Raw genomic sequence first — 27,066 nt, 5'->3', positions numbered from 1 at the left:
AGATGGCAACAGTAAGAATTTGGTTTATAAAAAAAGGAACAAAGGGAACATGGAAATGAAATGAGAAATTCCAAGTGGCAATTGGATTTTAATTTGTGAGATCAGAGGTGAACATTTCTTAATTATAGAAAAAGGGAACAAGAAAGTATTTCAGAGTTTCCTTGCGGTCATTTTGTCCATTTTCAGGAGCATGGAGCTTGGCTGGCAAGTTTCGAACAATTTTGAAAATTCCGAACGTATGTAGATTAAAGAGTTTGCATTCACAGACTTATTCGAAAATTTCAAGTTTTTCAGTTTTTTGTTTTTCACGTTCTCAGAACTAGAACAGCCAAAAAAGGTTTGTCTTTCAAAAATCGGCAAATATCTGAAAAACTAGGAATTTTCAAAAATTCTGATAAAGCATAACTTTCAATCTAAGTCTGTTTTTCAACCTCTAAAATTTCAAAGTGATCGGAAACATGACGGCCGATCTCGAAATTCCTGAACATGGACAAAATGACCGAAAATATGACGTATGATGTAATTCTAGAATAAAAGAACTAACAGAATTTGTTAAATATACCAATTGAATCAATAGTGAAATTAAACTTAAGGTATTATGAATTGAATTGCAAATCAATGAGGAATCAATTGCATTCAAATGTTCTCTCCGATCCAGATACCGATTTCAACGGGCGCAATTATTCAATCATTCCACTTCAAATAATCTTCTTCTTCCTGAATTTCGCTGATCACCCAAACATCAACAAAAAACCTCATAAGAAATGGCAAGAAACGGAAATCATTGCAAACACACGGAAACAGAGAAAAAGAGGTATATGAATGGAAAGGTCAGACACGGTGGTCCGCAAGTCACTTGGTATGCAATTAAACCGGGACGACGTTGGTTAATTATTCCTTGTTTTGCTATACCAGTCAAAGTAATAAGAATAGTTGTGGGTGGTTGGTGAACACATGTGTACGGAGTCTTTTTTTGGAGACGAAGAAAAGTGGATCATCAATTCACTCATTGATTTATTAGTCTTTGTTTTAGAAGCTGTTAGATTGGAATACGAGATTAGAGAGGAAAAACTAAACTTATATACTTCTAGAAAGCTGTTAAAAAGTCTCAGAAAAATTTTTGTCTCAAACAAATCAAAAACCTAGAAATACTTGCCACCTGACCTACATCACAGAAAGAAAGAACTGGTGAAAATCTCAAACATAAACAATGAACGGTTTCTCAACTTAAAGAAAAAATGGCGAAGAGCTCAATGAGCAACAAAATTTTGCTGCCACAGTAACTCGGGTTAACATGGCGGGTCCCCTTCACGTTGTCCGTCTCGGCGATAGAAGAAAAAGATCAGGGAAGATCACATTTCGCGGCAAACACATAACCGGAAAAAGGACTAGCCGCGTTGACTGTTTTGTGGACCGATACGCGCACACGTATGTGTTTGTATGTGTGTGCTGCTTGCTTTCACAATTTCCCTACGTTGCTCGCCCTACTTTTTTTCCATTCCTTAGCCTCCTATTTCTCTACAATCACTTACTGTGGAGCTCAAATTTTGCCTTAATGTGTGTTTGTGCTTCTGCTAACACCTGTAGGGCATAAAATGAAAAACTAGAGAATTCAAAAAGAAATGATAATTTTTTTTTGCAAAAGTAAGAAAATCTTAACCTCACTAATACGCATTATAACGCTTCACTCTATCAAGAATTTTTATTTTGGGTGTTTCACCCTTTCGAATAGAATTTTTAGAACAAAAGAGCCAGCAGGCAGCAGAAAAAAACGAAAAAAATCTTCTCACAGTTTTTTTTTGTAGAAAACTAAAGAAACATGATTCAACATGTTCCGTAAAGTGTATGTGTTTAAATATAATACGTACTGAAATATGGTGATGAGTTTTAGATTCGAAAAAGGCTTTCTTTGGCGTTTTTTATCAGCTTGGACCAGAAAATCACACATCACCCCAAAAAGAACACAAACACATACTAACAAAAAAACTGAAGCCTTAGACACATAACACATTACAGTACATTACGCTTTTGCGGATTAATGATGTGATTGAAGAATGCTGATGAAGAAATGAAGAAGATGGAATAGAAGATGAAGAAGATGAAGATGTAAAAAGTAGTATGGTGGGAAAAAGAAATTTGAAAGCTTTCTTGGGAAACCGAACGCATAGGGTGCATATTGAATTGCATCTTTGGGAATGAGTGTGCACAACAACAACACTTCTAATGAAATGCAAATGAAGCTAGTTGGGGTCTACAAGAGGAATGTGTGTCACCAAAGGTAACCTTCATTTCTCTAAAAACCACAACCTTTGAGGATGAGGAAGATAAAAAGAAGTGAGTAAGTGTGTCCGGTTGGTTAATGAAGGCTAATATATCTTGTGGAACTGCGCGGGTTTTCTGGCGACGCTACGAGCCCGGCACAACACAACAAATGACCTTTGGGGAAAATTTCCATATGGTTTTAATGAAACGAAAGTGACGAAGAACATTTGTGCACTACTGGGAGAGTAATTCGAGCTGACGTTTGGGTGAGCAATATGAAGAAGAACTCCTCACCTACCAAGGAAACCGTTGTGGTGTTATTGTGTACATGGGGGTGTTGACAGAAGAAAGGGCAACTTCACAAGGCTCATCTTACCACAAAAATGAACATTGTGATTGTTTTTACAAAGGTGCACGATGTGAACAAAATGCAAGAGGTTCGGGAAAAAACCGTTCTGAATGAATAAGTACAAAACTGCCGCCGTTTTTTTTCTGGGTTTTCCCGAAAACTTTTTTCTCAATTCTTGACGGAATGTCAGTTTAGTGAACTATTAAAAGAAGATGACGTTGTTTTTGTGAAGAAGATAAGTGTTTCGAAGAAGACTACGGAAGTTTTCTTTGTACTAAAAAAGATTTTCTATACAAAACAGTGGGAATATGAAGAGAGAAGAAAGGAAAAAAATGAAGATGCGTTCTCAAATTCATAATATTTCCATCAATGGAAACACCGTATAAGAGGGGCCCACAAAATTTAAACTTTGAGAAAAATTTTCTGAGTTCCTGTGGAAGATATTTAAAAATTGTCAACTGATAATTTGTTCATTATAATATTATAAGCGTTTTGGCAGTTGATTAATATTTGATTTCACGCACGAAAATTCAAACAACTGAGCTTTTTATTGGAAGGCTGAAGCCCTCGATTTTATGGTACTTCAAAGAATTGTTCAAGATTTTTGTCTATTTTGTAGAATTAAAAAAAAATGTGAAAGTCGAAATTTTTTGAAGGGAATAATTAAAAATTGAGAAACTGTATTTAATTAAACATTAACCTAAACCGCAAAAATCTTTAAAACTTTATGGCACTCAGTAATTAGAATAAAATATTTTTAAAATATTTTTTTTGAATATTGTTCCTGAATTTTGTAAAAAACGACTTATATAAACCACGAGAAATAAACCGGAAATCAAAAAAATGACGAAGATTTTTGATGTGCACGTAATATGCTATTTTCAGACGTTCACAAACAACAAACCAATCGTCACTAATTATTATTTTCTCTAGAAACGTAATGTCAAGTTTATTATATTTCTTAAAAATTTCCAATAGATTTTTGAGGACGAATTAAGATATTTTGAAATTTCAAACAAATTTTCTAGTCAGCACGACTTGAAAAGCTTAAGATTTTCATCAGTTATTAGATGTAATACACAATCAGAATGGGAAAAAACTGTAAATCATCAAAAGACAATTCAAAAATAAAATGAACAGCTGCTTGTGGACCACAGGTGCATGAAAATGTGTTGAAGGTCATTTCGGACCCAAACATAATAAAGTTAAGAAAAAGGCTTTGCAGCTGTTATACAACACAACAGCTGCGACTATAACAAATGTCTGAGGGAAACAAATCCGAACACGTCCTGGGGGTTTATCGGTGTCTTCACTTGTCCATAAAACTAAAACCAGTGCGAAATGTTTAGAGTTGCGCTTAAGAAGAGGCGTCCACAAGTAGTTGTACTTCAGAACGCTTGACAAATATACGACGAGAATGGAAATAAGAAGAAGAAGAGGAAGAAGTGAGAAAGGTGCCTTCGGATTAGTACATGACCAGCCAGAAAAAAGTGTATGTTCATCCTAATCGTTTTTTCTTTTCCTTTCCCGTGTCCACTCTATTAATCCAACTACTACTACTTCCTAAGAATTCCTTTGAAGGTCGTATCAAGTGATACAAGACGAAATTTGCGTTTCTGAACAAATTTAAAACAGAACGTTTTGTGTGGGTGGGGTAGGTGGTCTACTGCTATCAATAGAAAGAGAGAAGAAAGAAAGAAATAATAATAATAATTTATTTGATTCAGGACTATCAGTCACTTATAAAATCAATGTGTTATAAATTAAACAAATGAGTTAGAAATTATGTTCGTCTAGGAACAGGAAAGAAGATAAATTAACATGAATTAAATTAGTTTTAAAAGAGATGGATGAAATCAAGGGCGGGAACACGGTTTTTGGAAGCGAGTTCCAGCAGGATATAATGCAGAGAGTAAGAAATTGAGCAGAAAGTTTTGAAGCATTTTTTAATGTACATCGAATGTGATATGGGTGGCGTCTTAGATGATTATGATGAAACAAGACAATGAATAGATTATGGGCAATTGCAATTTCCCGGGAAACTAGAGTTTTATACATAAAAACTAGATCGGATAGAAGTCGACGGTACTCTAGAAAGGTAGGGCAACACAAGTGAAAATTGGTATTGAGATGCAAATGATACATGAAATGTTTCCATATTAAATCTAGGTCGAACGTTCATCTCTTTTCTTCCTTTTGCCTTTCCGAGAGAGGCATCGGATGCATAACAAGTGGACCGGGAGGGTATCTATAGTGCCAATCTAGCCTATATTTTTACTATATCAGAAAACTAGCCCTACCCTTCCAATGGCAATACAGTCATTCTGTGTTTTGATGGATAATGGTTAGGCAATTAGACAGTTGCATTGGAAGTATTTGTGAGAAGACGACTCCAACAGACAGTTTCTACTATTTGCTGTGACAGTTTCCGAAACGTTCCTCAAACTCTATTCTAATTCCAAGTTCTTTTTTTTTGGGAGAAGTGTTTAGGCACTTGAACTATTTGAACATTGGAGACGGAATAAACATGATTCAAGTCTGGAAAAAAATCGCTTTTCGAAAAAAAAGTTCCCGGGATTTCAAAACTTTCAATATTAAAGATTGTATCGATGTATCGGAAATCGTTTCACTATTCAGGTTTTTTAAATCAATATTTATAGAAAAAATTCTGTTTAAAGAATTACTGTTTTTTTTCGATTGTTTCAGAAATTATAAAGATGAAAAAAGTTAGCCCAAAAAATGTGCTTTACGATTTTTTCAGAGTTTTGAACTTCTCTGTCGAAAACACACCCACTTGTGAAAATAAGATTTCAATTTTGCTGATTTTTCGAGTGTAAATCTCTGATCAGTTTTTAACCGAAAATTTCTACGAATTCCAAATTCCTATTCGAGAAAAATGCAAATTTAATTGAGCCATTTTATTTGAAATGTAAACGTTATTTGTTGTTTTTCCATTTTCTGCCTACTCTCCACACCCAAAAAATGCAATTTTTTACAGTCAAACGAATAAGGTCAAATAGGTTGACATGTGAAAAAAATAGGAAAAAAAGAGAACTAGATTCAACTGCCAACATTCGCCACTTGAAAAAATTGTGGTATACGACAAAACTTTTTGCGGGAATGACCGCAAAAATGAGAATTATTGGTTGACAATTGAAAAAAAAGAACAATCGAAAATGGTTGTCTCGTCGATCCGGCGACAGGTGTGAGGAAATGAGGTGTGATGAATCCCGAAGATGGTTGTGCATGGGTGGCGGTGCGGAGCAAGCTGCGCGGCAAACATTCGAGGCAACCCCCCGGGTACATTAGCCGGAAAACGACGACGCGATTTTGCCCGTGACTTGAAAACAATAGAATTTGGCAGTCAATGACAATGGTATTACGCCGAAATTTCCAGAAGATTCTCCTGATTTTTTTTTCGCTTGTTAATGACTTTGTTATCGTGTGTTTTCATTTGCAAGCAGAGTGAAACAATTTCCGTCAACTTTCTTTTTTCCTCCCAGAGCAAGATGTTGCTCATTCCTCTTGTTTGGGTGGCATATTGGGGGAAAGAATAAATTTTGTGAAACGGAATGAGATGGTGGCGTGCGCGTGATTGCTAGGGGTAACGGACGGATGGATGGGGTCAGGACGGAATGAAAGAAAAAAATTGGTTTCAAACATCGAAAAGAGACATAATACTTTTATTCTTCTCATCATGGCAGCACCGAGGCAAAGAGTGAGTTTTAAGAAAACGTGAAAAAAATTAAAGATTTTGGCGGAAAGAAATTAATATGATATTAAGAAGCTCCAAAATCTCAATAAATATAATTATTGAACATCTAGTGTTACATGTTCGGCTAGAAAACTAATAACATCTAAAGCATATAGGGCTTCTGTCAATTAAACCCAGTTCAAATTATTTTTTGTAGAATGTATCATAGTGATAAACTGAATGTTTTCATTTTGTTATGTGAGTTAGATACCCTAAATTCTTAGATAGAAATCCACTCTGTACGAGAATTTTGAGTTCAATTATCTAGATTCCTCTGCGGTACATGAATTATCTGTCAACTAATGAAATGTTGATCATATTATCACCAAAAATTACTTCGTTGACAAAAAATTAGATATCTCTTACAGAAACTGAACTAATTGAGCTAAAAGCGCATTTCTAGGGCTGGCTTCTATTATTTTATTGGTAATTTAAATATTGGGTATTGAATAAAATCAAGAAATACGAACAAAAAACTATGATCAGACCAACAATGCGCACCAATTCTACGAAGATTGGATGGACTACAAGAATCGTGAGCGTCGAGCTTCATCGGCCACCACCGAAACGATTAAAAGTCTCAAAAACGGGAAATATCAGCTTTATGACGAATACAAAGCGCGGCTTTCGAAAACGCCGGCAAGTTTCTGGGGATATATACAGACAGAGAGGGAGAGGGAATAGGATTAAAAATTATGATGATTGTTATTCTTCAGTCAAGCACACCCACACCACCACCTCAACCTGTCGTGTCGACATCCGCCAAAGCCAAGAGACAATGTCAGTGAAAATAGGTTTATAGCTTCAAAATACCCTACAGTCTGTATTAGAAGGGCCCTCAATTTTCTACTTCCAGTCATATTGGGCTCATGTGAGATATCTGTTCACTGATGATTTTTTATCATAAAATCATAAGTTTTTGGTCGTTTGACACATTTCTGGAATCTTGCATAAGAACCGAGATAAATAAGCTATGACTTGATAATTTGAAAGCTCTTCTATTGCATATTTCATAGTAAATTTCTATAAAAATGTTTCGGATGTTTCTTCAGCTCTTCCAATAATTCAACCAATTCGCGAGAGGAAATCTGCAAAACCAGAAGCGATAGATTGGAATAATTTGAGTGACGAGGTGGACCGAATTAAAAAAAACAATTATAAGGGTTTTGCTTCAGATGAAATCCAAAATCGAAGCTGACTTTGGTCCATTCTACAAATGGGTGATCAATGGAAGAACCGACGATTTGAAAAAGGAGATTATTGAAAAACTGTTGTTCAAGACTAATTAAAAATGATATTTTTTATTAAACTATTTTTGATATTTTTTTGTCACCGGCTTTCATTGAAAAAAATTATCTCAGTAAATCATTTATTAATGACTACCCAACATCGAACCAAAGGAAAAACAAAAAGCGACAGAATGTACAAAATGTGATAATTCTCGATTACACACCGATATGTGACCGACGTGGCAATTCTCAAATAGAGAAATAATCGAATTGGGAAAATATATAACAGGAAAGCTTGGGGAGGGGAAAAAGTGTTCAACCGTAAAAGGAAATCCTGAGATGTGTGTATTCTCAAGTTAAAATAGATCACCAGAATGTAAGGAAAGGGTTTTAAAGTTTCAAAGATAGTTAAGATAGAGAAGTTCGTTCCAAGTATTGGACATCGTTAGAAAAATCTAAAAATGAATGTGTGGAGAAGTGTGGACCAGAGATTGAAGATGGAGATGCACATTTTCAAATGTCGGACGTCGTGTGCTATCGTAGTTCCAGCAAGGCAGCATTTGCTCAGTGTACAGTTTGGCTGGACACATTCTGGGCCGAGATAGGACTTGCTGAAAAAAACATTTATATAATTTTTCTTGGATATTCTGTGGTTACCTTCAATGATCCAGTGGAACTCATGATTTGAAGATTTTCCACAACTTCATCATCGGACATATCAGAGAACGGTTTCTCGGAACACAACGAGAAAATCTCCCACATAGTGACACCGAACGCCCAAACATCACTAGCAGTTGAGAACTTACCCTGAAAAAAGAACATTCTATGTGATGCAAATCTCTCTATTGACTTACCAGAAGCAAAGCCTCCCAAGCCATCCATCGGATCGGGAGAACAAATTTTCCCTCGACCTTATAATACTCTTGTGAGTAAAGGGAGCGAGCCATTCCAAAATCGGCAATCTTCACATTTCCTTCTCCATCCACTAAGCAATTTCTTGCTGCGATATCTCTATGAACAAAATTACAAGATTCCAAGTAGGCCAACCCAGCGGCAAGTTGGGTGCAGATGGAGATGCAGTGGGATGTGCTTATAGTTGGATTTTTGAGGATATGTGATTTAAGATCCCCGTTCTCCATGTACTCCATGATACACAGAATGGGTTTTTGGATGGTGCAAACTCCAACAACTTCAACCACATTTGGATGTTTCAAGCTACCTAAAAAAATTGGGTATTTTAGTTCAGCAACACCCTATAATAATTCATACCAAGAACTCGGATCTCCCTATGGAACGAGAACTCGTCGGCTTGGCTTATTCCATGAAGTCGTTTCACAGCGACTCGTCGGTTCTCCAACTGACATAAATCTACTTCGCCAAACTCTCCCTCTCCGATTCGGCTCACATAGACCAACTTGTCTCTAGCGATTTCCGGAAGCGTTGTGCAATAGACCTCTCCATAGTCCGAATATTTAACAATAGATGAGAGTGGATTGCTGGAATCAAAACTATTCTAGACAAGATCCCAATTTCATTTCTCACCTTCTTTTCTGTGTGTCATATGGTCCATCAATACCATAGAGCAATGGGGTGTTGGCAGTAACATCGGAGCAACTGAAAGAATACAATTGAAATGTCACAATTTGTTGTATTTATTTGCCCTTTTTTCATTGTTGTGCGCGAAAATGCTACCATATATATGTGTTGATTCAATTCAAAATATTTGCCTCCCATTTCCCATGCCCATTTACACTTTCATCGAATATAAACAACTTACATGCTAATGTCCGGTTCAGCGTAATCGCTTATAATCGGCGACATTGGCATCTTCTCAATCAACGCATTCTGAAGATTATCGCGAGCCATTTGGTAGGTTGATGGAGAGACATGATGCTTAATGGTGTTTCCGTCAATAGTCAAAAGAATTTCACGTTTAGCATTTGGAGATGGAGAGGATGCTTTAACACGATACTCGCGTTTACGGTAGAGAATTGCGATAACGATGACAGCAACAATGAGGAACATGAAGAAGAAGATGATGAATGCTGAAAAAAGAAATAATGATGAATATTCTTGTCCCCGAAAAATTCTCTTACCAAGCATACTAGTGCCATCATCGTGCTCGGTTACAGAGAAATATGAAACTGAATCCGGGATCACCACGTCATCATGGAAGAGCTCAATATTCGTGTGGTTAGATTCAAAATTGACCTCGGACACAAAGAGCCAATCGGAACCAGTTCCGAAATTGATTCGAAACTTTGCATATTTGGCAATCTGATTGGGAACTGGAATTCTAATCCAACGAGGAGCCTCGGACCCCGTGTCGTCTGGATTATTGAAGTGTACGATATTGTCCGAGTATTTCTTTCCATCATTGGAGAACAGTATGCTGACCGAAGAAAATGCTTTCGCGCTCTTTTTGAACTCGTTTGCAGTATGAATCAAAACTCCCGAGATGTTTCTCAACTCTCCAAACTCGAAGGACATCTTCACACTACCGCTTCGCTTTCTTCTCCATCCAACCCATTTGTGATGGTTAACAAAAACATCCTTTTCTCCCACCTCATTATCGTACAACTTGCCAATTCCGCCGGTTAGGTGTGGCGAGTCGGCGAGATTGCCATCGTATGAAAAGTCGTGATAAGAAATGCCCGACTGCAAGTCGCCCTGTTCAATGCCGTATGAAATCACACTATCTGTAAATGGGAGATGTTTCAGAGTGAAATGAAAAGATAGAATAACTTACCATCAAATGGGCATCCGTAGACTTCTACTCGCATGCAGACAGTTCTAGTCGAGTTGGATATAGGGACAATTCGTATGCGTCTGGCAATGATGGCTCTATCCAAAACTCGTCTGACTGCATTTCCAGTGTTGTTGTTTGCAGGGATTGTCTGAAAAAAAGCATTTTGTGAAGAACAGCTAAAGTGGGATTGAGTTCAAATTTCGAAAAAATTGAATTCACAGTATTACACAAAAAAAATTATGTTTGGCTCTGTTTTTGTGGGAGATAGAGAACTACATTGCCATCTGATTATGTGGTTTACAGAATACTATGGGATAAGCTTTTTTTCAGATGATACCAGCTCGATTTCTTTAAGATAAACCTTTGTCACCAAAAAAAGTGCCTAAAATGGCAAAAATAGAATTGAGCTGATAATTGTGCTATTTTATAACCGCCTTGGCTGGAGTTGTTACAAAAAAATGTCATTACAGAACTGAAGCTCTATTTTGTTTAGTCTCTGCATTTTTCAGATTATATGAAACATTCTGTACTGCTATTTCAGAAAGCCTAACTAAAGTTGTTTGCCTCTCTGAAAAATTTAAAACATAATATAAATTAGTTCAGTACTGTACAACTTCACGTTTTAGCAGGTTTGCATATATTTCACATCTGTACGCCCTAATTAAAATTTCGCTGTTCATCCAGTTTTTTGTTACATTACTATTACAATCTGCATTTGACTTTCCCTTCATTTAGGATTACGGAAGTCACTAGAGCAGAAGAAGAGGATTAACCGCGGCAAACAGTTACTTGAAAGACACACCGGCCGGCCATTTACGGATTGACCCCTCCTCGCCGCGCTTCTTGATGCCATTCCATTAACCGGTTAGCTACCAATCCGTTTTTTATGTCCTACAGTCCTTCTCTCTATGTTCAAATTCCAGTTATGCAAGACGAGATAGCTGGCGACATATGTGTCGATACGATCTTGAGCCGATCCGTCTCTCGACAAGTGGCTGGCAGATGTATTGTCACTCAGACTTACTCTCTAAGAACCTTTCCACCCTTGTTTTCCACCCCCATCGGTACCGCATTTACGACAATCCGTCTTACAAGTACAATGCCAAGAAACAAGTGTCAAGTGTGTGCCTGCTGCCTGTTGTTGTCAGTCCAAATTTCAACTAATTTACCCCAACTACCAATTTCGAACCCCTGAGTGGTGGTACTGGTGTACAAGGAGAGCTACTTTTGCAGAAAGAAAAGGGCATTAAAAATGTATAGCGTGTCTATCGTGACCCCTCTGTTCTTGATATCCACTAAACACAACAAAAAATTGATGTCCCATACACTTTTCCCATCAAACACAACAAAAAACTAAAGGGAAATGTGAATATGATGATGGCATTTGTATATAGCGGAAATTTGAATTTCAATGGCTTGATATCTAATCGGATTGAGAAAAGACCTTGTAATAAATCTCGGATAACGGGTTTCTCTGTATTCAAATGTGTTCCTTGCTGATTCACACCCAAACACGGTTGCTCGTATAGCGACAGTATTACGACCAGAAAAGTCATATTCCCCTATTGTTCGACAAAAAGGCGAAAAGTCTTTTGTGATTCACAATTCTAAGAAATGGGTGCAATCCGCATAAATCTAAACGAGCTGACCGAAAGGGTGCCGATACGATAATTAGCGGACATTTTGAATGAAAAGGACGAACCTCTAGCTCGAAATCGTCTTTATAGGATGCCCAGGCATTTAATGAAGGTCGCCAATACTGAATTTTGAATGCGGTAGCGTACTCCTGTCCTCGACCGTCGTCATAACGTCCCTGAGTCTCCACAGAAGTAATGACTGCAAAAATTTCAACATTTAATAGTTCTTTACGATTTTTTGAAGGTACCGGTATCAACGGAGAAGGAGATTTGAAGCCATTCCTTACTAAGGGAGTTGATTTGATTCTTTGGACACCAGGCGCCACTTCCAGATTCTTGATGAGCCCTGCAATGGAAAATATAGGATTGCTCTCAATTCCAAGTTTCGTGCTCCCTCTCCAGATGAGCTCCTCTAATCAAGATTTTTATCGCGCGCAATGCAACACATTGCAATTAGGAAGTGAAGCTATGGAAGACGTCCGCCGCTTTCGTCTCTGCGGTCTGTCAAAACAATCAAACTAGATAAATCGCTTGTTGAGGCGTTAACGTGAGTGACGACGACGCCTGATGAAGCACCCTTCTCACGTCAAAGACGTTCCCTTGGTCTCTAAATTAGATGTTCGTTCCCTTTCTCAATTTCAATGAGGAGTTTCAAATTTGCAAATGAACGTCGTCGGGAAACTTGTGAAAATGAGTGCTAATCCCTGGGCTTCTAAGCCATTCTTGGGAAATTTCGTTTTCTTTTTGAATTCTCTGGAGAGAGCGCGGTCTCAGTTTGCAGAGACTATTTTGGAACAGACGTGAAAGCGGATACTGTAATTATGGTCGGTGGTAATTAGTGAGCTTATACAATAGGGACTCTTTCCTGTTGACGCTATGGCTTACTATAATTAGGACAAGGAGGTGCCGACAAATAGTTCTTTTTTTCGAAGGTTCTAATTTGAACGGGTAGCTATGGAAGCTCCCAATAAGGAATATTTATGTGCAACTTAATGGAGCATAATGCATCAAAATTGCATTAATGTTTCAAACGTTTTACGAATTCTAAATTCGTTCTCCCTTCACTTACCGAGCATGCTGTGGTCCAGTACTTTGCAAGTCGAAACTCGAAGACGCCGAAATCTGCTCATCCCGAATCTTGCGGTTTGACATTCCCAATTGGTGGCTACATTCTTCTGCAAAATTATGGTCCTTGATAGGTAAAGGGTCTCAAGAGATCATGTTACAAAGCGGAATATTTTTTGATCTACAGTTTACTCTTCCCTGTGTTTTGCTTGTTTTGTCATGTACCCCTGTATGCTTTGCCAAGACTAATCTGATCTGCGGTCAACAAGCTACCACGAGCAATTTGGATAAAAAGAGCAAATAGGGCCCGCTCTTTTTGTGACCCCCTTTGACTCCCGCCGTGCTTTGACTCAATTCAATTTTTTCAGTCAAATCAAACCAATGCGTTTTTTAATTAAATGAGCCTGGATTTTTCTTTTTGCTACGCAAATTTGTACTAAAATCCAACAAAAACACTAGAAACCATGAAAAGGAGATGAAGGCAGAAAACAGGAAAAAGAAGGCAAACGAAACCATATTTTACGATCCCTCTCATAATCTCTATTGTTGCCAGGAGGATAATTATACCTGTCTTTTACAACCCCATACAGATGCAGCAGCACATTTTTTATGGCCTCACATTATGGGTTTGCGATCATCGACAACCTGGTGCGCGAGAGTACTCCACTCATCAATTCTCCGGAGCATAAATAACCAATAAAATTGGAAACGTGGACATCTTCTCGCGCATATATCACACCAGGTGTATATGTTGTACCACAGACTAGTGATTTACAACTTGATGGTCCCTCTTACGTTTTGTGATAGTGTGATAGTGTAAAATAAACAATTGGTGTTTTCTTGAATGCGGAAAAGGTGATATCTTGAGTGACATGTGATTTGTTTTAGTTTCTCTGTTGACTTCACAATGGTCCTGACCTTTCGCACCTTTCTCCTCGTGTCCAAACTTTCACAGAATTATCTCTCCTGGAATTGCGCATGGCTACTAATCCCTTAAGATGTTCGCCGACCCGTTGTCAAGTTGCGCAATCTCGTTAATCATGCAAACGATAACAAAACGGATGGCGATAATGGCAGCGGCAGGCCCCGTTATTCTTTTCTCCGACGACTACCTTCTTTTGTTGATCTTGAGAGAAGAAGAATGATAGACTTGGAAAAAGGATAGGTATGAAAAAGAAAAAAAAGCAAAAAAGCTTTTAGGTGAATGACTCAGCTAAGAAGAGAAAGGAGAAATGAAAATGTCAGCCCCCCCCCCCCCCTCAATCAAGTTGGAGACGCAATTAAGTTTTTTTTACGCTATAGACTCGACCTTTTCGGAGCCCTTTTTACCTAGCGAGATGCTCAGGTGAATTGGGTCAGTGTAATAATTGTGCTGTTGTGGATATAAACTGTAAGCAATCGATCATTGTGGCACTTCTCGGATGCGCGCGGCTCCTTTGTGCATTTTGCAACAGTTGTGTCCGGTAACTGTCACCTTCCGCTTTCGATTATATATTACTTCCTCCCTCAGATCTTCTAAGACAAAGACTTTCGCTTCAGGATTTTCGAAAAACCAAGAGAAATGATAAGAAGAACAATGTTATGATGTGTTATTTAGCAATTGAACGACAAGCAGCTGTCAGTACTAGAGGAGACCCAAATGATGAGGTTTTTCGGGAGCACAAGAAATTGGTTTTCTTCTCTATGATGCTTTTCTATGATGCTTTTTTGACGAGCTAACATGACAAATCGAGTCAGAAATTTTGAAAATATCAAAAATCTTTTAACTTCCTTCAACAGCAACAAAAGCGTGTGATTTATATTTTGGTTGCCAATGGCTGGGACAAACAGGCAATAAATCGGCGTGTACTATATTTTCCCTAACCTCCGAATGTCACCACCACCCACACACCTCTTTGTCCCTGTTGCGCAATTGCAAAGCTATTCAGATTTTACGCTCAATGCTCAAGAATACGGGTCGGATGGATTGCGTCTAAATGGATCGACACCTGCCCGACGGCCCCCTAATCGGTCCTCGACATCTTGACTTGTGGCCCCTACTTGATGTTGTGAGGAGAAGAAGAAGATAATGTTGCATAATGCTGGAATCATAAATTTTTAATCCTCGAGATTTTGATCAAGCACCCCTATGTCTCAAGGACCGGGCCTATAATTCATCTCCACTTGTGACCATCCCTCTCCTTTCTACGCCTGTTTCAATATCTTTTGAAACCACTCCTTTAGAGGCCTTTTGATATCATCTTCGCCGACTGACTGGAAATTTCGCGCAAAGATGGTATCTTTTAAAAAGTCCCAAACTAAATTTTTTGGGTTGGTCGTTTACCTTCAACCCCTTCTTCATCTCATCAACTTGTTTCCTTTTCCGGTACATGCCAAAAACGTGATGAGAGCCTAATGGGGTCCCGAAGGAAAAATGTACTAGTTTCTGAGGAGTGCGTGGTGACACCAGAACAAAATATGATGCATTTCTAACACTTTCGTTTTCAACCCCTTCAAACACGACTTCTCGATTTGGTCAAAAGCGGACACATGTTTTTTTCAAAATTTAATGGACCGTATTCCAACTTACTCAATTCCAAAGTGACTACGGTGTTGATATGGAGGAGTAGAAGATACAGTAGTAGTTTCATCGTGACATAGATTTGTAGATAGTGTGTGATGTTGTCGCTCTGAAAAAAAGTAAAGAGGAAATTGAAAAAAAGACGGGTCAAAGTCTGGAAAATGAAGAAAATAAGGAACAACACTGAAGACTACGAAAATTCAATTTGACAACAGCTCCCAAAATGAAATAGAGAAGTGTGAAGAGGCCTGGGGGCAGATGCTCAAATATCCGCTTTTGCGGGAAAAGAGAAAAGCTATTCAGAAAAAGCTCCCGTCATTATACTCATCCTCGGCATCTTTCTCATATCTATATTAGACGAAGAAAATATGGAGTAAGGGCAGCAGGAAATAAGAAAGAAATGAGAAGCATCTTGGGAGAGGGGTGTGAAAAGTTGGTGGTGCTAACAAGAAAAGAGCAAAAAAAGAAATGAAGGAAACATGGATAGGACTTGGGGGTCAATAGTTGCAAAAAAAAGACTCCAAGAACAGATAAGCTTGTCAAGATGCGCCGCGAGAAGTGGCGAGAAGAAAAAAAAAAGCAAAAAAGGCGAAAAATGTAGTTGGTGGTCTAGTTGGTGTGATGCTATTTTTCCCCATTTTTCTGGCGTCTATATTGCGCGCCTCGTCGATTTTCAATTTGCACTTCCGCCACCAATGCTCATCAATTACTACTACTACCACACACTCAATTTCAATTTGAAAATAGGGGTGGAAGATATGCAAATGTAATGAATTGCTATAGTACTGTTTTGGAGGCGCTCGGTGGGAGGTACGAGGCATTAGAAAAAGTGGAATATCATTAGAACACAATTTTTGATACATCTGATGTGAGTGAAAAGAGAGAGTGAGTGTGTGAAGTAATGAGAAAACCAATTGGGCTTCTACGATGAATAGGTAGAAGAGGGGCCAACCACAATATATGAGTTTTTTGGCAGATGACTTCTATCTGTGACTCACGTAGTAGTACTCAGAGAAAAAAGGAGGGACAACAAAAAAGAAAGTTTTGTAAAAGATATATGTGTATAAACATATTAAAAATCATGTAAGACGGCTAAGCGATTGGTTCGGAAGACACGCAACGTGAACCATATGTAAAAGAATACTATGTACATGTGCTGATTCATTTTCATTGTGCACATTAACCCATCAAGAATCCCCCGAGAGAAATGAAAAAGACGAATGGGAAGAAAAATCAAGAAAGAACGGCAAAAAACACTGTAAAGGAATTGTATGGAGTGGTTTTGCACCAGAAGTGGGTGGGGGGGGGGGCCACATGGTGTTTGAGTGGGGTCTTGGGGGGAGGAGACAGGCCCGCAAAGCATAGAAAAGGGGCGGTGCTTCGTAGCGAAGGAAAGTAGAAGAAGAAAAAGAGAGGCGATGAATGACGGGCGCTTCATTACAAAAAAGGAACAACAGGTGTTGAAAATGTGACAGTACTTCTGGAAAAATATTGGATGTTGAAGAGGGGGAAGTTTTATGGTTTTTTGGAGTGAAGAGGCCCTAGTCAGAAGGATCCTAGGGATGCTATGGACGACAGATGTTCGGAAAATGAGTGGTATTAAAAAGCGGAAGGGAAGGAAAAAAGCAGCAAAAAAATTAACTGCAGGTTCAGTGGGAATTAGTACCGATGAGAAGATAAAAAATGGTGACGATGGATGGAAGAGGTAAAGCAGTAAAAAAGCAGAAATCAGGGACAAAACAAAAACAATTATTTGGTGGTTTTAAGAGGGTCTGAACAAAGAATATTCCGAAAACTTGAAATTTTGGAGTTCAACTTACCGTGAAACTTACAGAAGCTACTCTATACGTGCACTTTGGGTTAAATTATCTCGGTTCCTATGAAAAATATCAAAAACCTATCGCCTGATAAAATATTGGTGATAATATTACAAACTTTTTATCAGTTCACAAATTTTTGATATCTCTTACAGAAATTGAGTTAATTGAGCTCAAAGTGCGAGTAGTGATTGTCTTCTATAGGAGTGTCCACAGTAAATGTCGTTCAAATTTTTCTCAAAGTCAGAAACATTATCTGTCGTTCTGGGCTGAAAATCGGAATTTCGTACAACTATAGCTCCAAGAATGGAAAAAAATTTTTTAGAAATAAAAAGCAATCATTGTGGTACTAAAAAAGCTCCATAACCTATAGTTGTACTTTTTATCCGGTTAAAGAGGCAATAACAGTTTCCGACTGATTTCCTGCTCTTTTTTTCAAAATCTCCGTTTTAAAAACTCTACATTCTCAGGAAAACGTGAAAAAAAAACTTTGCTGGTTGTGAAATCTTATCAGAAATCAAATCATTGTACAATATCGTAGAGTTCCTGACTCACCATGGAGTTTGATGATTTTCTGATTCAACAGGAGAGAAGAAGAGGGTTCATTCAACTTTTTTTTTCTTCAATCCCCACACTCAACACAACCGAAAAGACGGAAATTCTGACAAATCGACCGTTAAAGACCATTGAAAATCGGATGGGGTGTACATACGAAAAATATCACGCTAGAAGTACGTTCCATTCAAAAATCCGTCCTTCAGGAAGTGTAATTAGAAACAAAGACCATTTCCCCTCCCGAACGCAATGAGCATGACCAGGTAATGATTTCGCAGATTTATGGAGGGAGATAGATGAGACAATTTGAAAAAGACCATAGAAAATATCTAGGTGAGAAGGTGAAAATGTGGAGGTAAAAAGGCGAGAATGGGATTTGGTGGTGGGGGTAATGTGAAAAACGGAATGAGGGGGTTACCGGAACAAAAAGAACGCCGCGAGAGGGCAGGTAGTTTTTAGGACAACTTCCAGGAGGAATTTTGCATAACCTTCAGCTTTTGTCGGGATGGAAAGGAAAATATGCCGAAAATAAGCGGGGAATAAAAGTGTTATGCAATTCAGGAGGTCAAACTAATGGAACATTCATTGTTGCGTGTTTTGTAAACATTGTAACCTTTGGGAAAGTTTTGATAGCGCTTTCAAATAGAAATGCAATTATTATAGTAGTTGCAGCACAAACAGATACATCTCCCAAGAAACAGAAACAGCAAGAAAAAAAACACTACGCCGCTTTTTGTTTATTTGACTCATCAATCTTCCTCCACTTCCAGAGCATGGAACAAGAGGAAAAAAAAGAACAACTCCACACGAGTAGTAGGGAAGCAATCGATCAGCCGTTCGGGCTCTTCTTTAACACCCCAACCGATAAAATCATTAATTTAAACGACGGAACTTGGAAAGAAAAAAGCTGTGTCTATCTCTCGCGAGTGCTGTTTCTTGAGCGGCTGCTTCTTGCTTGACTCACAGGGTCCTCAACCAGGTTCATTTCATTCCGATGGAAGTGGATTTTGGTGTGGGTTTTTGGGGGAAGTCATAAAAGTTTTGGCGAGAGAAGCAAGGCAATAAATCAAGAGTGGTGGTGGGGGACCCTGTCAGTACGAATTAGGGCTCCCGCGTAGCGGTAAACTAATATTTGCCAAAACGCATGTAACTCACGTTTACCGCAAAAGAGATACCGACAATGTTACATGTTTCGGTGGCATATACCTGAGCGGTTGATTAGTTTTTGGCTCAAAGAAAAGAATAATTGTTAAATGACAAGGGTTTTATTGCTTGGTAAAAAGGGACCAAAAGACAAATCATTGTTGCTCTTCATAAATTGAAAACGAAAATGAAAAAAAAAATTAATTGATTTCCACACCTCAAGTCTCTGATGGGCCGCAAATGAAAGCTTTTCTTTGTCGGAATCTTCAAGAAATGAACCTTGTAATTATGTGCCATGAGGAGGACCTCTTTCATATAATTAGGAGGTTCATTTAGAAACGAAAAATGAAAAAGGAGTAGAATAAAGAAAGACTGTCTCCGGACACGACCTCGAGTAGGAGAGGGACTCCTCGTTATCCACCGACAACATCTCATGTACTAACTACAACGACTACCACCTTTCCTCTTCACCACGCCAACCATCAATTAGTCACACCACACCGTGAACGCCGATAGATTCGGTCCACCGATTTCTTGCGTTCGAAGGAAGTCAGGACGCATGGTGTTTTGGCAAGTTTGGCCTGGTTATGTTTTCGAGATAAGTGTGGATGTCTGGGATGACCTTCAATGAATATCCGTAACTTGTGAACAAAATTAGAAAAAAAAGTTAGTGTTGGTGGTCAGGTGGTTTACTGTATTGACTTGAGTGTGATTGGAAAAAAAAACTACTGAAAAATCGCTGTATCAGCAAAATTATATTCAAAATTATACATTAAATTGAATAATGAAATTGTATAGATGTGTTTTCTATACAACATTTCGAGAGCTCAAAAGTTAATGGAGTCAAAATACCAAGACATTCAAAACTTTGAAAAAGTTTTGAAAGTTAGTATAGACCCTTAATAATTACTCAATTAAAAGAATTACAAACTTTATGTATCACACAAACTGTAATAGAAGGACCTCGACACTGTGCACTTAGACCTTATTTATCTCGTTTGCTGAAAATAGCAAAACATTGTTCACTGACAAAACATTTATCATTTTAATATCAACAATTTTTTAGTTGACTACTTTTCCGTATCTTTTACATGAAACGAGATAAATTGGCCCAAAGCTTGCAGTAAATGGGTTCTTCTACAATCACAGTTCCACGGAAAACTTCCATTGTTATCATTTTTAAGCTCAATTATCTCACTTACTATGAAAAATATCAAAACATTTTCAAAAAAGTATTTTTGATGTTATTATAAACAATTTATTAGATGGCCGCTTTGCAATATTTCGAAAATGAATCGCGAAAAATTGGCTCAATAATGGCAGTTAGTGGAACATTCCATCACAGGTTTGGCAATAAAATTGCATTATTCAGAAACATCAAAATTTGGTTGTATATTGCAATTTCAATCAAAAATCTTAAAAAACGGCTCAAACAATTTTTGGAATGTGAATACCTGAATTTATCATCTCCGAAGAAAGTTTTGAATGAATCAAGTTTCAGTACAATTAAATCCAAGTCAATATTACTTGTAATATAAAAGCGAAATTTTACACTATCCTCAACCTCTTCCCCATGTTTATACAGTAATACAACCTCACAATAAGCGACAATAAGCGACAACGACTAAAATGTGGTAAACTGTTTGCTACTTTCTTTTCCCGCTTACCAAAACTTGTTTGCTTTTTTCCTCCGACCTTTTCTTAAGACTCCGACATCTAGTTATGTTACTAATTAACAGAAAAGTGCGAGAACTCGAGAAATGTGATATGATTGACCCACTACACCAAATGATTGACCTCGTTCCGGTGGGGATTAGCACATTTCGGTGGCATGGGTGGTGTAGTGGTGTCAGATTACTCGGTTAGGAACTTGTTACAAAAATTGACTGACAGATTACAATCTGATCTGGGTAAGAGAAGTATGTGTTCAACAATAGGAAGAGAGGGAGAGAATTCAAATCTTTCTGAGGAGGAAGGAAAAACGTCATAGATATTGAAATAGCGTTTGTAAATTATTCAGGAAGGCAAACGGGCTGCCAGATAAAGAACATCACATTGAATAGGATATGAGATTCGAACAATGTTGCGGAGACAAAAGTCACTTACAGAATAATCAAACAGTTCTCTCTTTTCTTCTTTTTTGAAAATGTTTCTGTTTGAAATGCCTGAGAATGGGAATAGGTACGGTAAGAAAGTCTTATCAGTCACTAAATGAAGCGGCGTGAAGGTGCCAAGTTTATTGGCTGGGAAACTGGCCATTGCTACCTTTTCACCTGATGAGAGGAAGTCGTACAATTGAAGGGAGACAAGCGGAAAAACAAGCCACTAGGGTAAAGTTGTCCAAAAATACGAATACATTAAAAATAGGGGAGGATGAATTAGGCAGTGAAAGAGCAAAAGTGCCGGGAGGGAGAGAGGTGCATTCTTGATCGTGGGAGCCCGCTTTTGTCGCTTCCTACTTTCAGAACGAGCCGCGTTCTTTTGAATATATGGTCGTCTTGGGGTGATTTTATGATCACATTCGCATAATTTTTGAGGATGTGAAAAGGCATACGTGGGGGCAATGCACGAAACAATAGAAAAAACAGATGGAAAACTGGAGAAAAATTATATTTTTGGAGAATACGGTAGAACTGCAAATGGGAAGAAAAAAGGAATTTCGTTTGTAAAAAACAAGAAGCAATTTGAAATAAAGTTACAGTAGTGGAAAAAACCATCGAAATTCGACATTTTCAGGGCCAGCCTACATGGGATCAAGTTTGAATTTTGAAAAATATTAATTTATAGTATTGCAAAAATATATCTTGTTCTGCTTTTTCCAGTTAAAATGAAAAGCGAACTTTGGAGTCCGAAAAAAATATCTAAAAGTGTTCCTATTGCTCTAGGAATTTGAAATTTTACCGACCAAAAATAGAGCTCATTGAATAGGTAATTTTCATTCTGATGAGAACCTGTAACAAAAAGCAGAAAAAAAGAAAAGTGAAGCTGAATTGAGAGTTGTGCTGCTTTCAAACCGTTCTAAAAAAAGTTAGAAAAAACACAAAAGTGCTCTTCTGAGCAACTCATGCAACGTCCACCTTTTTTACTCTCCACACACACAAACACAATATCTAGTAGAAATTGGACAAAAAAATGTGGAAGAATAATGGATGTGTAGTGACGAAAGAGATGAATTGAGATTGATAGCCCTCGGGCGACGCCACTTTTTTTTTTGATAAACATACGGCAATGGAGGAACAAGTGTGAGACGTTGGATATAAAAGTGATGGAAGGGCCCCCTTGTTGCTCTTTTTTCCCCGGGAAATTGGTGGACATAGTTTTGGTGGATGTGTCGGGAGAGGAGATGGGAGGGCAGCCGAAATGAAACATAATGGATGGGTCATGCAAAAATGCGTATTGGATTTCATACACATTTGAATGCCACCATCATTGCAACTATTATTTAAGCCACCCCCGAGCAAAAAAAGAATATATAGATTTTGTGTGAGGCAAATGGAATTTTTTTGGTTTTAAAACGGAGAAAAAATTTCTTAAAAATGGAACCGACATTTGTAAAGTGTTCACTAGTCAAACAAATAGAAGGCAAAATGGATTCAGCATTTTTCCGAGCATCCAAATCCAAATGAAAAACCAAAATTCTCAAGACAATGCCCCCGCTGAAAATTGTAAAAGTTGTTTTTCCCCACAACATAGTCTCTCCATCAAACGGTATCTATATGAAATCCTATAAAAACATTTTCTTATATAAAATAAATGGCGCGTGTCTTTCTTTTCTGACAGTAGCACAATTCCTCCACTATTCTTCTGCATACTTTTTCTGTTAATCCGTCGTCGTTGTCGGTCTTTTCTCCTTAATCTGGACATGGTTCGCCGCATTTGAATATAATATTTGGGACGTGTGCAAATAAATATTTGTTCTGAGAATACCCATCATCGTCGACCTCCTTTTTGATTGACTCTTCATCATTTCAAACATTCTACAGTGTTTCAATGGAACAAAGATTCATTCGACAAATTGTACAGAAAATAACACAAAGTGCATTGAAGCAAACATCACGCTTATCAGAATATCAGTTCTCTGGAGTGAACTTGTGGTCAAAAGTCACTGCCTGAAAGTTCAACAAATTTGCAGAATCTGTTATCTTTTAATGGTTACCCGTGAGCGCTCTATGTTTAGTATGCTATTCCGTTTTGATGCTAGAGTTCTGGCCTGTAAAGTTCAAGTTTGATTGACACAAAAGGTACAAAGTGACAAACCCGGTTTCTGATAAGAGGTAGTTTCTCGTCGAGTATGGATGCAGCCTGGAAACTCACAATAAGTCAGAAAAAATAAAGAAAATTACCCTTGATCCAACTTCATTGTCCATGGATTCGATAATATCATAAACTGCGCGTCCACGAGTTTCAGGCATGTTTCTGAACGGAATTTCCATTTCGAACAAGTTAAAGTTAGGAATACTGTAGCTTACCTGTATAAGTAGATTCCAAAAATCACCTGAGTGATAACAAATGGTACGAAGAAAATTGGCGGGAAAATTGAGTTTACTATTGGGAACACACTGACAATTGGCGTGTTGATCAGCATCGAACCAAACATCATAGCCTAGAGAACTCATGCTTTCTGTTTTAAAATTTTCTCGTTTTAGTAAAGAGCTTACCTGGCCGACAGACGTTCTTGCAGACGGTGGGAACAGTTCTGATACAAAAAGTACTAAGATAGAGTTAACTCCAGTCGCTGGAACCAGCACCGCTAGAAACTCAACACCAAGATCTGGAAAAGAAAAAATAGAATTTTGTAAAATATGAATTTTCCGAAAGCTCACACATGATCTGAGTAATCAAACTAGAGCCAGAAATGAATATGATGATACTTGTTGCAAAGATCAAAATTGATTTTGTGTATCTGGAATTTTGTATTTGATTCTTAAACTGGTTTCCATATTTATACTGCATAATTCCAGCAATAAAGAATGTTGGGCGTCTTCCAAGCGTATCAAGAAGTATGGTGCCAACGAATTTCGTTGGAAGCAGTACAATTGTGATTATGAGATTGATGTTCATTGCCTGAAGGAATAACCAATTACATGAACCGTGAAGCCTGCAAAAAAAGGCTCACTTCTAACTTGGAGGTCAATTTATCTCGGTTCACGTGAAAAATATCAAAGGTTTGTAAGTTGAAAAAATACTGGTGATATCATGATAAACATTTTATCAGTTGACAAAATGTTTGTATCTATTACACAGACCGAGATAATTAAGCTGAAACTTAAGACACATTCTCTGAGAGAATTGAGATCGAGTCAACAGGCGATGGCAATGGAAAAAATCAAAATGATCCTAGAAGTCTGATATTGTATGTGGTGGGTATAGGGACTACTCTGAGACTTTTGACCATAATACCTATAGGCCACGCCCCCTTCTGGGCGCGACAAAATACCGTAACCCCAAAAAAAATTTTTTTTTCAAAATAATTATACCACTGGTCTAAAAACCAAACCCTAATAGTTCGATACTGTAAACCTCATTACACATTAATACTATAGTACCATAAAAAATCCGATACCCTTAAAAGGGGTTAAGTCGAAAAAGTGCGAAAACGTCATGTGGGGGAGTACATGGCAACTAAAATTTGTCCAAAATCGACCATCTCCAATTTTTATGAAATTTTTACGAGATGCATTATTTTTGATGGGTAGTATTTTGGCGAAATGTCTGAGTTTTTTCTCATCGTTTTCGTGCATTTTTGCGCCCATTAGTTTTTCACTGAAAATGGACTTGGAAGCATTTTTGGAGCTTCTGAAAATGCACGAAGATGATGAAAAAAAACTCATGTCAGACATTTTGCCAAAATACTACCCATTAAAATAATGCATCTCGTAAAAATTTCATAAAAATTGGAGATGGTCGATTTTGGACAAGTTTTAGTTGCCATGTACTCCCCCACATGACGTTTTCGCACTTTTTCGACTTAACCCCTTTTAAGGGTATCGGATTTTTTATGGTACTATAGTATTAATGTGTAATGAGGTTTACAGTATCGAACTATTAGGGTTTGGTTTTTGGACCAGTGGTATAATTATTTTGAAAAAGAAAATTTTTTTCGGGGTTACGGTATTTTGTCGCGCCCAGAAGGGGGCGTGGCCTATAGGTATTATGGTCAAAAGTCTTAAATTAGCCCCTATACCAACCACATACAATATCAGGCTCCTAGGACCATTTTGATTTTTTCTATTGCCATGGTGCTTTCGAGTTTCTCAGAGATTGTGTCTTAACAGCGTAAAGAGCCTTCTATTACAGGTGTTATGGTTTTCTTTGCTCACCATCTGAGTTGTGAATCCAGCTTGATTATGGAACATGATAGTGTAAATGGATAGAACATAACTTGTGTCAAATTGCATGAACATCATGTTGGCTAGAATTATCAGGCAAGACTAGAATGTTTATTTATAGTTTTTTGATACATTTTTTCAAGATGTTACCTGTCTTAACGTGTCATTTTCCCAAACTTGCTTCAAAGATAGCTTGTTTTCTTTGGTTAGACTATTCTCTTTGATCACATTATTGACAGTTTCATCTGAAACGTTTTGTTTTATCTCTCTGATATTTATAAAGGTCCTTACAAATTTTAGACTCGGCCCCATGATAAAACCGAATTGCATCTATAGCTTCTGCCACTCTTTTTTGTTGGACAAGCCATTTTGGTGAGTCCGGAAACCGAAGGAGCAAGATATAAACAACAACCGAGCTGATACATTTTCGAGAGGTTTATCACTTTCTGATTGACATCTTACCTTATCATGACGAATAGAGGGAAAATGAACCATAAACTGGAAGTTCCAAGAAGACTTGGAGACGACGTAGAGAACCTAAATTAATTTCAGGATTACGGTTTTTTTTTGGAGAAATAAAATCTCACATGATAAGTTTTCCAAAAACGAAAGAAAATATGAGTGCAGTGCTGGCGAAACCGGAAATTCGAAATTTGCTGTATATATTATACACATTTTTAAATTACCTCTACAGTTGTCCGGTGCACATTCTAATATAAAAATTTGTGTTCCAAATGTTCGCAAACAAAAGGTAAATCCCAGAATGAATTGTCCGAGAATGTAAATTTCAGATGCTTGAAACCACGCTGCTAACAATTGACATACTGCAACAGCAATTGTGATACCGAATCTAAATTTCTTTTTTTAAAATTTAAATAAGACATTGTTACCGAAGATGAATAGCTGCAAATGTTCTTCCTTTGTAATCAGCAACAGGCAAGAGGAATATTATCGATAGAGCATTTCCGATTTCATGGGTAGTTGTCATAATTGAGTTCATCATTGCTAGTCTGAATTAAGTTTCTTGATGAAATTAGTTTTTTGATGAAATTCGAGATACCTGGTTTCAGTGGGTTCTAATCCAAAATGGTTCATTAAGGTATGGTTATTCATTTCAGTGATAACCTCAGCCAGTGTGGAAAACATTAACGTTTGTACCTGATTCAGAGTGTCCAGTAGTAGGAAACATGCTATCATGAGAAGAATATTTTTGGGAACAGAAAATTTCATTGTGAGAACTGGCAGTTCAACTGGCACTCGTTGAAACTAACTTTCTTATCAAGAACCTTAGTTTTTCTTGCTGTGCATATGAGATGATAGAGAAACTCAGGACAAAGAATTATTCTAATCAGTAAACTTGGAAACTACAATTCTCACGTGAGATAGAGAACTATTAAAAGTGCATATCTATATTCAAGGAACACCAAAATTTGAGAATAAGATTTGCTCAAACACATTAATTTTGAAATCAACTAATGAAATATGGACTCCTATCACGAAGCAGTGGTACAATTTTTAAATCGAGTGAATGCAAAAAAAAACTTGGAATAAGGTATTTTTAAAAACCAAAACAATGCGTAAGATTCCACAAAGAATATTTTTGGGTCAGATACCAGT

At 37.6% G+C, this 27,066-nt stretch overlaps 3 protein-coding genes across 3 annotated transcripts; 1 reads left to right on the top strand and 2 right to left on the bottom strand.

The window, feature by feature from the left end:
* Positions 1-6,884: 6,884 nt before the first annotated feature.
* On the top strand, positions 6,885-7,654 carry CBG14187 (the record flags this gene model as incomplete). The annotated part of the gene is made up of 2 exons (XM_045239470.1): positions 6,885-7,004; positions 7,541-7,654. The coding sequence occupies 2 exons, from the start codon at positions 6,885-6,887 to the stop codon at positions 7,652-7,654; spliced, it is 234 nt and encodes a 77-aa protein (XP_045095352.1).
* A 395-nt stretch (positions 7,655-8,049) lies between these two features.
* On the bottom strand, positions 8,050-15,675 carry Cbr-ddr-2 (the record flags this gene model as incomplete). Its single annotated transcript, XM_045239468.1, has 12 exons — positions 8,050-8,205; positions 8,252-8,401; positions 8,449-8,813; positions 8,864-9,090; positions 9,137-9,208; positions 9,372-10,293; positions 10,344-10,491; positions 12,046-12,326; positions 13,050-13,155; positions 13,841-13,991; positions 15,490-15,547; positions 15,615-15,675. The coding sequence occupies 12 exons, from the start codon at positions 15,673-15,675 to the stop codon at positions 8,050-8,052; spliced, it is 2,697 nt and encodes an 898-aa protein (XP_045095351.1).
* Positions 15,676-23,463: 7,788 nt separating this feature from the next.
* CBG14185 lies at positions 23,464-26,679 on the bottom strand (the record flags this gene model as incomplete). Its single annotated transcript, XM_002644308.1, has 13 exons — positions 23,464-23,536; positions 23,590-23,723; positions 23,779-23,891; positions 23,944-24,023; positions 24,069-24,184; positions 25,441-25,551; positions 25,600-25,694; positions 25,741-25,865; positions 25,912-25,986; positions 26,037-26,078; positions 26,123-26,299; positions 26,340-26,459; positions 26,510-26,679. Coding segments are annotated over 13 exons (1,431 nt in total), but the record flags the coding sequence as incomplete, so codon positions are not given.
* Between the last annotated feature and the right edge of the window lie 387 nt (positions 26,680-27,066).

Source organism: Caenorhabditis briggsae, assembly GCF_000004555.2.
Source record: "Caenorhabditis briggsae complete genome, chrX, whole genome shotgun sequence".
In the NCBI taxonomy this organism is placed as follows: domain Eukaryota; kingdom Metazoa; phylum Nematoda; class Chromadorea; order Rhabditida; family Rhabditidae; genus Caenorhabditis; species Caenorhabditis briggsae.
The sequence above is the reverse complement of the archived record's forward strand: the minus strand, read 5'-3'. Positions and strand labels throughout refer to the sequence as shown.